Source organism: Drosophila serrata, unplaced genomic scaffold (assembly GCF_035046125.1).
Source record: "Drosophila serrata isolate PLE 108 unplaced genomic scaffold, ASM3504612v1 contig_142, whole genome shotgun sequence".
Lineage (NCBI taxonomy): Eukaryota > Metazoa > Arthropoda > Insecta > Diptera > Drosophilidae > Drosophila > Drosophila serrata.
This window is the reverse complement of record NW_028257040.1, coordinates 300,277-311,614: the sequence shown is the minus strand read 5'-3', so window position 1 is coordinate 311,614 and position 11,338 is coordinate 300,277. Positions and strand designations below refer to the sequence as shown.

Genomic DNA, 11,338 nt, shown 5'->3' with positions numbered 1-11,338 from the left:
TCCGTGTGATGACATATACAATTAGCTTATCTAAATAGGGGTGGCGGGTGAAAGGGATACACTTGTAACGGTTTCACAGTGAAGGGGAAGCGGGCTTTAAAAAGGATGGAAAGGGTAAGAAAAAAGAAAATAAATATTAAATTAAATAAAAATAAAAAAATCATACAACAATCAACAAAAAACAAAATCATCATCTTCATCTTTATCTTTATCTTCATCATCATCAACATCAACTCCATCACCACCAAAATGTATGCCAACAACATCAACTACAACAACAACAATACAAGGGACGTATCCTTCAATATATGTTTACGAATGAGGGAATGAAGCGGGCCAGTCCTCAGTTTCCATACAGCTTCAAAAATAAATTTTGAGCTGTTTGCCGAGTACATGTTAGTAAAAGAACATGAAACGCAAGTGGAAATTAAATCGTTCCAAAGTAAGATGAGTTTGGTTACGATATCATCCAACTTATTTGATTTATACGATTCCCATACGGATAGTATAAAATCGAAAATGGATGAGTTCCAAGAGAAGGACAGTGGACGGACAGTGGATACTTAGGGTGGAGTTGAACATGCTTTAATGTGTTCCTCTCGGATCGGAATATTTCGATCTACCTGTATGCCTTAAAGCCCGTAAAACATGCATCAATGTACAGAACAAGGATGTTTTCTGTTTTAAGTGGGCAATCGTATCCGCATTAAACCCAAAGGAAAAGGGAGAGCGGTGTATGATGTTGATATCAAATCAAGCATCATACACACAAACAACATCAGGATCGATTTCACTGGGTTGACATTCCCAATGAAAACGGATAAAATAAATGTATTCATCCAACAAAACCCTCACATAAGTCTAAATGTGTTTGGGTATGACGAGGATAAGGACAGTATTTTTGGACCCCTATATACAAATGGAACTGAGAAGCAGCATCATCTCAATTTGCTGTATCTGGATGGACCTACCACCGATATTAATGGACATTATGTGTGGATCAAAAATATTTCCGGGTAAGCACACTCAAAAAAAAAAAATAAATAAATAAATAAAAAAAATAATAAAATAATAAATAAATAAATAAAAAACAAAAAATAAAAAAATATATAAATATATGGTATGATGATAATTGACTAACTCAATTTTTAATTGTTAAATTCCAGCCTCCTATCTTCACAGTTAGGAAAAAAAGGAAATAGGCGATGGTTCTGCAACAAGTGCCTTTCCTTTTCAACGAGTGAGGAAAGGGCTCACAGGCACTCTGAAAGATGCAGCAACATTGTGTCTCAACAGCCTAAGGAAGGGGAAAATGACGTCAAATTTAAGAATGTCCATCGCCAGCTGGAGGTGCCCTTCGCTGTGTATGCAGACTCCGAATGCATACTTGAGCCCACAACAATAGATGTAAGTGAAAAAACCCAATTAGTAAATAAGCATGTCCCGATAGCCTTTGCATATTATATAAAATGTTCATTCGACCCCTCGTTAGAAAAATTTGTATCTAAAACCGGACTAAATGTCGGGCGCACTTTTGTAGATAGTTTAACATCCGATTTGTCCGCTATTTACCAAAACTACATGAATTATGTAGTACCACTTCAAATGAGTGCACAGGATTCGTATGATTTTGACGAGGCCCTCAATTGCCACATATGTAAGGGAATTTTAGGTAGCGATAGAGTCAGGGATCACTGCCATTTTACTGGGCAATTTCGAGGTGCGGCACATAGTGAGTGCAACATTAAATATAAGACAGGAGATTTTATACCTGTTTTCTTCCACAACCTATCCAAATACGATTCACACTTGTTTGTGAAAGAACTCGGGGAGATTGATGGAGAAATTAAAATAATTCCTTTGAATAAGGAATTATATATTTCCATTTCAAAATATATTCCATTAGGGAAAAATAAGATGGAAATTAGATTTTTAGATACCATTTGCTTCATGCCCTCTAGCCTAGACAAACTTACAGGAAATTTAAATGAAGGGGATTTCAAAGTTCTTCGAAATCAATTTCCAGACATAAAAGATTTCTCCCTACTTCGTAGGAAAGGTGTATTCCCATATGAATATTTGGATTCTGATAAAAAATTATTAGAAACCTCTCTCCCACCTCGAGAAAATTTTTATAGTAAACTAACAGACTCCGAATGCTCTGAAGCTGATTATCTTCATGCCGTTCAGGTTTGGAGTCACTTCAAGTGTCAAACACTTAGAGATTATTTGGAACTCTACTTAACAGACAGATGTTTTGTTGCTCACAGACGTTTTTCAGAACTTTAGGGCTATTTGTTCAAATATCTACCAACTCGATCCTGCCCATTATTAGACAACTCCAGGCTTGTCATGGGATGCGATGTTGAAAACTACAGGAATATCCCTCGAATTACCGACTGATATTGATAGGATAACATATATTCAATCTGGAATTTGGGGGGGACTTGTTCAAAGTAGTCATAGATATACCAAAGCAAACCACAAATATCTTTAAGATTTTGACCCGAGTAAGGAGTCAAAATATTTAATGTATGTGGATGCTAATAATTTATATGGATGGGCAATGTCAGAAGCTCTCCCTTATGGAAATTTTAAATGGTTGAATCAACCAGAATGCCAATATTTTACAACTATCGATTTGGCAAAGGTATTTCAATACTTGAAATATCCATACTCTCTTCACTACAAACACAATGACCTACCTTTCTGTCCTGTAAACAATGTACCTTAAAAAAATCTCAAAGACTCCAAAATTAATAGCCTATCTTTATGATAAAACCAAATATATCATACACTATAATACTTTAAAGCAGTGTATAGATAGTGGCTTAAAGCTCAAAAAGGTAAATAGTATCCTCAAATTCAAGCAAAAACCTTGGCTTAATAATTATTTTGATTTTTTTTTGATTTAAGATTTCTTTTTTAAGCTTTTAAACAACAGTGCCTACGGGAAGACGATGGAGAATAGCTTAAAGCGCAAGGACATTCGCCTAGTAAGAGAATGGGAAGCCCCACCTGTGGGTCACAAAAGTGGTAGTCCTAGATTATGTGCGAGGGACTTAATAGCCAGGTCCAATTTCCATAGTGCAACAAAGTTTAGTGAAAACATGTATGCAATTCAAATGAATAGACTTTATAACGTTTGTGATAAGCCAACATACCTGGGTTTCAGATTCAAGGGCTTGGCTTAGCCGAATGTCTGCTCTGGGAAACACCCCAAATTATGAGGGTGAGAGAGGAACTCTTAAAAGAAAATTAGAAGATACTGAAAGTGCGCTCGACGAATTCAAAGAAAAATTAATTTGGCATTATATTTCGATGGATAAAATGAGAGATCCAAAAATTGTATTTAAATAAAAACATCATTTTTTTATTTGTATTTCTAGTATTATAATTTATTTTAAAATACTTACTTTAGGACTAAAAATAAATTCAATCTAATGTGTATATAATATTAATATAATATTATAATTGAATCAATGAAAAAAAAAAAATAAATCAAATAGAAATGGACTCAGAATCAATACCTAAAACTGCATTGTCTTTTTTTATTATAAATTTCAGAGTTATTTAACCAGCTGTCGTCGGTTTTCGAGAAACCCAACCCAATTTTTATAGTCCTGTGTATTTTGTTGTTGTAAAAGTTAATTAATTTTTTGTAGATTTCAACCCACTTATAGCTCCCGTTGTAAGAAAACTCTTTCCACATAAGTTCTTTTAATGTTCTGTTGAATCTCTCAACAATTGAAGCCTTTAAAGTACTAAATGTTGAATAATGATTTATTTGATGTCGTTTCATCAAAGACTTAAATTGATCGTTAAAAAACTCTTTTCCATCATCTGTTTGAAGATGTTTTGGTACTCCACGCCCAGATTTAAATATTTTCTCCATTGCTTCAACAACATCTTTTGCAGACTTAGATTTAAGTGCTTCACCCCACGCAAATTTCGAGAATGTGTCAATTACTGTTAGTAGGAAGCGATATCCATTATTCGAAGCGGTGTACTTTCCATTTCCACCAAAAGCGGTCATTACGAATTACCTTCGTAATGCCATTTGGCCTTAGAAATGTTTGTGTGCAGGAGCTGTAATTCATGAATAATATCCTTCGACCTGCTCAATCAGGTAAACACTATTTAATGTATTTAGATAAATCATTATTTTTTCAATAATAGTTGATTCAATAACATCAATACTCTCTAATCGATCTTCAATATCTGCAGTTTTCTCAACAGGAATACTAACAATTAATTCTTGTTGATGTGAAATAATAGAGTCCCTCAGCCTCTTTACAGACTTGTCGACATATTCCTTCTTCGCTATATCTATAGCTTCTTTGGGAATCCCAACATCTTTTTCACGTTGTATCAGTATCGATTGCCGCAACACCATCAAAACTTTGACCAATTCCTTCTTGAAATTTTGTAATCAATGATTTTAAGGATACTCTCAACTCATGAATAGCTTTATCAACATATTCTTTGATGACGATGTCTGCGTTCTCTTTTGGGAAGCCACCATTTTTTATACGCCTTTTTTGTATATTAAAGTTTCCATCAGTAGCTAGGTAGAGTCCCGTCTCATTTTTCTTATATCGTTTTAAATTATTAGTGTTCTGCTTTTCATGAATATAACGTCCAAACTTGTCAACGGTCATGATGAGTATAATCTCATTTGAATATTACAACATAAATATATACTAAATTAGAATATAATTTTGGCCTCTCGGAGCTCTTCAATTATCGATGTAATTTCGTTTGCGTGATTTGTATTTCCAGCTGTTTCCAAAGCCATTAAAAGTTAAAGTCGTTCCACTAACTCATTTGGATCGTCCCAGTATACATAATTAGGTTTATTCCTTTCAAGTGTCATAAAACCAGACCCGGTTACGTTTTCTTTATCGCGTTTGGGTGTAGACTTGGTGACGGGTAAATTAGCTAAAAGTGGTTTGATAATTTGAGAATATTTTAATGCTCTCGTTCCTTTCACTTGTCCGTTTGGTAGAAAATTTCTTCGGTAGGCATTCGTTTTTTGTAAAATTTCTCTATATAACTCCAGATCATCTGTATTATAATTTTTTGGAAGATGATGGAATATTAAAGAATATAATCCGCTAGTGAGTTTCCAGTTTTGCCCATCCTCAAACTCAATCGTATTATTTGATACATTTATTTGATTATTCCCCAACATTAATTGACCAGAGTCATTTTTGTATGGTCCATATGTTTATATTTATATCCAAAATATGATCTGGTGCTAGTTCACTAACATTAAAATTTTTTGAACTCTCTTCAAGCACTGAGGGTGGAGATCTCATCAATGGTGATGTATGGGGGGAGGTTTGAGTTGTGTGAGCAGTTGCTTGGTTTGATAATACTGGCGATGATTGATGTGAGTGATGATCCGGTGGTGAGAATGAAGAATCGTCATATATAGCTGATTGGGAATAAAATTGATCGTTCTCGTCCACCTCATCCCCACCAGAAATATTATCATAATCATCATCACTTTTAAATCTCCAATCCAATGGTTTGTATGCATCATATTTAGGTTTTGAATTTTGTTGTTGTTTAATTTTTGTAGCTGCAGTGTAAAATGTTAGTTTCATTTTTTCATAAACGGAGTTTTATTGTATTGTATTGGACAGGAAGTTTTTGTTAATATTATTATTATTATAATTAACAAGTTCATTTAATGGATCTGTTATGGGTTTAAATGTTTCTTCCAAACCCATAATATTCTGGGTTTTAAATTGTTTTAACTCAGAAAACTTTTTTTTCAAAGCATTTCGAGTTTTATTTAATTGTGATAAAATATTTTGGTTCATTGTGATGTAATTTGAAAATATTTAAATTCGAAGAGTAAGAGTGGTTATTTCAGTCTTGGGGCTGGGAATGTACTGAGAAAAAATGTATTTATCATAAGCATATATATATATATATATATATATATATATATATATATAATCAGACCTGGTATTAACAGGTCTGATAAACAGACCTGGTTGTAAGAAGTAGTAGTTTTTTTGATTGCGTTTTTGTTTGTTGGTATTATTATTTTTTGAAAATGATATACCGTAACGTTTCTTGTATGGATGTAAATACAATCCCTCGCCTAACGCTACCGATTCCATTTTTCTATTATGCCTCTGGTTTTCCTCAAGTTTTCCCTTTGCCATCTTTGCATTGTTAATGGACTTTACAATTGCAGCGCTACCTGATGCTAAACTACCCACAGCGCTAAGGGCTGTTAAAATAGGTACCAATGGTAAAAAAACCACCAATTTTAGGGACTGTTATAACCCGTGAAATTACAACATTTTTCCTACACCCCATAGAGTTAGATACTGCAGAGCGAGCCACTTTTACTGCATTCAATAAATCAAGAGGTTTATTCTTTCACAATTCGATTGTTGCCTTTCTGATGATTGAGGCAAGAGTTTTTTTTACAACTTTCTTTTTTTGCTGCTTTGTTCCCATCCCATATTTTTTCTTTAGCTTCATCACGTTGCTCACAAAATATGCTGCAGCTCTTTCACTAATGCTGCTATTCAATGCTTTTACACGATCCCTTACCCTAACATTTAAGAAGGGAAACTGCTTTATGTCGTTCACTCAAGTCCTTGCTATTTAAATATGCTATGTCGTGTTCCCGACAAGCCTTATCTAACCCATTGATCCCTCAGTCACCACGAAGTAATCCTTTCCCAAGGTTTGTGCCAGGGCAGTAGTATAGAAACGGGATTTTCGGAACCTTTGATGTCGGCAAAAGGGGTAATAAAAATGCAATTAATGGGTTAGCTGTCAAAACATTTAATTGCTTTGAGTAATAAAAATGCAATTAATGAGGGTTAGCTGTCAACCTGTCAATGGATAGGGGTAATAAAGATGCAATTAATTAGGGTCAGTATATGTAAAAGGACACTTGTGAACGAGTGTTCAAGCGCCCCAACAAGGATGTGGATACGAGTGCGAAAGGGAGGGGAGCGATCCCGGAGCGCACGTGTACGTTCCCACGACCCTCACTTAAAGAAAGGGACGGGGGAGGCAATTGAAAAGGTCGCACCGCAGCGATCCTGGGCCGCATCGATCCCGTTCACGCACGTGGACGTTGACCCACAATCCTCACTTAAAAAAGGGACGGGGGTGGAATTGAAGAAGGGTGCTAACGGAAAAATCCACGCTCTGCTCGATCCTCGAGCACACTTGGACGTTGACCCTCAATCCTCACTTAAAAAAAGGGACGGGGGTGAAATGGAAAATTCCACGCCCACGCTCTGCTCGATCACGTTCACGCACGTGGACGTTAACCCACGATCCTCACTTAAGAAAGGGATGGATGTGATTTTCCTTGAGAGATACTTGAAAAGGTCATTTGTTTTCCCATAGAAGGAGAGAAACACACAATTCCCTCCTTGAAAAAGGATGAGAGGAAGGGGTTTTCCCACACTCATTGCATCTGGAGTGAAGTTGATGACATATACAATTAGCTTATCTAAATAGGGGTGGTGGGTGAAAGGGATACACTTGTAACGGTTTCTCAGTGAAGGCGGAGCTGGCTTTAAAAAGGATGGAAAGGGTAAGAAAATGTCAAGTGTTTGCTGTACATTTTCTGATTTTCGTGGGTCCGCGTATGGACTAGTTGAGTACTAAGAATCACTTCTAGTTGGCGGTTTGATCTATCCAGAGTGGAAAAATTAAATAAATTTTTAAAAGTTTATTAAAAATTTATAAAGTTTACAGAAAATTTATAAAGTGCAAACGTGCAAAAGTGCAAAAGTGCAAAATTTTACAATTTGTAATATTGCAAAACTACAATGTAAAGCACAGAACAGAAAAAAAAATATTAAATTAAATTAAATAAAAATCAAAAACAAAAAACAATCAACCAAAAAAAACAATCAACAAAAAACAATCATCAACAACATCATCATCATCATCATCATCATCTTCATCTTCATCTTCATCTTCATCTTCATCTTCATCTTCATCTTCATCTTCATCTTCATCTTCATCTTCATCTTCATCTTCATCTTCATCTTCATCTTCATCTTCATCTTCATCTTCATCTTCATCTTCATCTTCATCTTCATCTTCATCTTCATCTTCATCTTCATCTTCATCTTCATCTTCATCTTCATCTTCATCTTCATCTTCATCTTCATCTTCATCTTCATCTTCATCTTCATCTTCATCTTCATCTTCATCTTCATCTTCATCTTCATCTTCATCTTCATCTTCATCTTCATCTTCATCTTCATCTTCATCTTCATCTTCATCTTCATCTTCATCTTCATCTTCATCTTCATCTTCATCTTCATCTTCATCTTCATCTTCATCTTCATCTTCATCTTCATCTTCATCTTCATCTTCATCTTCATCTTCATCTTCATCTTCATCTTCATCTTCATCTTCATCTTCATCTTCATCTTCATCTTCATCTTCATCTTCATCTTCATCTTCATCTTCATCTTCATCTTCATCTTCATCTTCATCTTCATCTTCATCTTCATCTTCATCTTCATCTTCATCTTCATCTTCATCTTCATCTTCATCTTCATCTTCATCTTCATCTTCATCTTCATCTTCATCTTCATCTTCATCTTCATCTTCATCTTCATCTTCATCTTCATCTTCATCTTCATCTTCATCTTCATCTTCATCTTCATCTTCATCTTCATCTTCATCTTCATCTTCATCTTCATCTTCATCTTCATCTTCATCTTCATCTTCATCTTCATCTTCATCTTCATCTTCATCTTCATCTTCATCTTCATCACCATCATCAACACCATCAGTACCAAAATGTATGCCAACAACAACAACTACAACAACATGCAAGGAATTTTCTGTAACTCCTGTCAGCAGAACCTTCCCATTAATGTGCAATGGCATCACCATGTTCGCACAGAACAGCACAAATATTTTGCTACCCGACCCCTAGATGGACAAGTAAAGCAAATTATTGATGGATACAAGGGACGTATCCTTCAATATATGTTTACGAATGAGGGAGCAGCTCTAAGGATTCCTGGTGAATTTTTGCATGAAGCGGGCCAGGCGCTGCTCCCTCATATTGAAAGAGTCCTCAGTTTCCATACAGCTTCAAAAATAAATTTTGAGCTGTTTGCGGAGTACATGTTAGTAAAAGAACATGAAACGCAAGTGGAAATTAAATCGTTCCAAAGTAAGATGAGTTTGGTTACGATATCATCCAACTTATTTGATTTATACGATTCCCATACGGATAGTATAAAATCGAAAATGGATGAGTTCCAAGAGAAGGACAGTGGATGGACCCTAACACGCATACTTAGGGTGGAGTTGAACATGCTTCAATGTGTTCCTCTCAAAGGATCGGAATATTTCGATCTACCTGCACGCCTTAAAGCCCGTAGAGCATGCGTCAATGTACAGAACAAGGATGTTTTCTGTTTTAAGTGGGCAATCGTATCCGCATTAAACCCAAAGGAAAAGGGAGAGCGGTGTTGTGTGTATGATGTTGATATCAAATCAAGCATCATACACACAAACAACATCAGGATCGATTTCACTGGGTTGACATTCCCAATGAAAACGGATAAAATAAATGTATTCATCCAACAAAACCCTCACATAAGTCTTAATGTGTTTGGGTATGACGAGGATAAGGACACTATTTTTGGACCTCTATATACAAATGGAACTGAGAAGCAGCATCATCTCAATTTGCTGTATCTGGATGGACCTACCACCGATATTAATGGACATTATGTGTGGATCAAAAATATTTCCGGGTAAGCACACTCAAAAAAAAAATAAATAAATAAATAAATAAAATAAATAATAAAACAAAAAATAAAAAAATATATAAATATATGGTATGATGATAATTGACTAACTCAATTTTTAATTGTTAAATTCCAGCCTCCTATCTTCACAGTTAGGAAAAAAAGGAAATAGGCGATGGTTCTGCAACAAGTGCCTTTCCTTTTCAACGAGTGAGGAAAGGGCTCACAGGCACTCTGAAAGATGCAGCAACATTGTGACTCAACAGCCTAAGGAAGGGGAAAATGAAGTCAAATTCAAGAATGTCCATCGCCAGCTGGAGGTGCCCTTCGCTGTGTATGCAGACTTCGAATGCATACTTGAGCCCACAACAATAGATGTAAGTGAAAAAACCCAATTAGTAAATAAGCATGTCCCGATAGCCTTTGCATATTATATAAAATGTTCATTCGACCCCTCTTTAGAAAAATTTGTATCTAAGACCGGATTAAATGTCGGGCGCACTTTTGTAGATAGTTTAACATCCGATTTGTCCGCTATTTACCAAAACTACATGAATTATGTAGTACCACTTCAAATGAGTGCACAGGATTCGTATGATTTTGACGAGGCCCTCAATTGCCACATATGTAAGGGAATTTTAGGTAGCGATAGAGTCAGGGATCACTGCCATTTTACTGGGCAATTTCGAGGTGCAGCACATAGTGAGTGCAACCTTAAATATAAGACAGGAGATTTTATACCTGTTTTCTTCCACAATCTATCCAAATACGATTCACACTTGTTTGTGAAAGAACTTGGGGAGATTGATGGAGAAATTAAAATAATTCCTTTGAATAAGGAATTATATATTTCCATTTCAAAATATATTCCATTAGGGAAAAATAAGATGGAAATTAGATTTTTAGATACCATTCGCTTCATGCCCTCTAGCCTAGACAAACTTGCAGGAAATTTAAATGAAGGGGATTTCAAAGTTCTTCGAAATCAATTTCCAGACATAAAAGATTTCTCCCTACTTCGTAGGAAAGGTGTATTCCCATATGAATACTTGGATTCTGATAAAAAATTATTAGAAACCTCTCTCCCACCTCGAGAAAATTTTTATAGTAAATTAACAGACTCCGAATGCTCTGAAGCTGATTATCTTCATGCCGTTCAGGTTTGGAGTCACTTCAAGTGTCAAACACTTAGAGATTATTTGGAACTCTACTTAAAGACAGATGTTTTGTTGCTCACAGACGTTTTTCAGAACTTTAGGGCTATTTGTTCAAATATCTACCAACTCGATCCTGCCCATTATTATACAACTCCAGGCTTGTCATGGGATGCGATGTTGAAAACTACAGGAATATCCCTCGAATTACTGACTGATATTGATATGATAACATATATTCAATCTGGAATTCGAGGGGGACTTGTTCAAAGTAGTCATAGATATACCAAAGCAAACCACAAATATCTTCAAGATTTTGACCCGAGTAAGGAGTCAGAATATTTAATGTATGTGGATGCTAATAATTTATATGGATGGGCAATGTCAGAAGCACTCCCTTATGGAAATTTT

At 35.5% G+C, this 11,338-nt stretch overlaps 1 protein-coding gene across 2 annotated transcripts; it reads left to right on the top strand.

Moving 5' to 3' along the window:
* Positions 1 to 289: 289 nt before the first annotated feature.
* On the top strand, positions 290 to 10,021 carry LOC147644597 (uncharacterized). Of its 2 annotated transcripts, none has more exons than XR_015270221.1 (3): positions 290 to 1,016; positions 1,167 to 1,407; positions 9,445 to 9,590. XR_015270221.1 is itself a non-coding variant. In XM_086826133.1 (3 exons), exons 1-3 carry the CDS (start codon positions 811 to 813, stop codon positions 9,943 to 9,945), a joined length of 483 nt encoding a protein of 160 aa, XP_086682259.1. In that variant the 5' UTR covers positions 290 to 810; the 3' UTR covers positions 9,946 to 10,021. The 2 variants fall into 2 exon arrangements, 1 of the variants encoding a protein (XP_086682259.1); XM_086826133.1 differs by lacking the exon at positions 9,445 to 9,590 and adding an exon at positions 9,910 to 10,021.
* The last annotated feature ends 1,317 nt before the right edge of the window (positions 10,022 to 11,338 follow it).

Bases quoted from the DNA above. Each gene is read 5' to 3' on its own strand.
- LOC147644597 (XM_086826133.1), top strand. From the start codon at position 811: ATGAAAACGGATAAAATAAATGTATTCATCCAACAAAACCCTCACATA. The intron at 1,017-1,166 runs GTAAGCACACTC...GTTAAATTCCAG, and splicing joins TGGATCAAAAATATTTCCGG to CCTCCTATCTTCACAGTTAG. The intron at 1,408-9,909 runs GTAAGTGAAAAA...GTTAAATTCCAG, and splicing joins TTGAGCCCACAACAATAGAT to CCTCCTATCTTCACAGTTAG.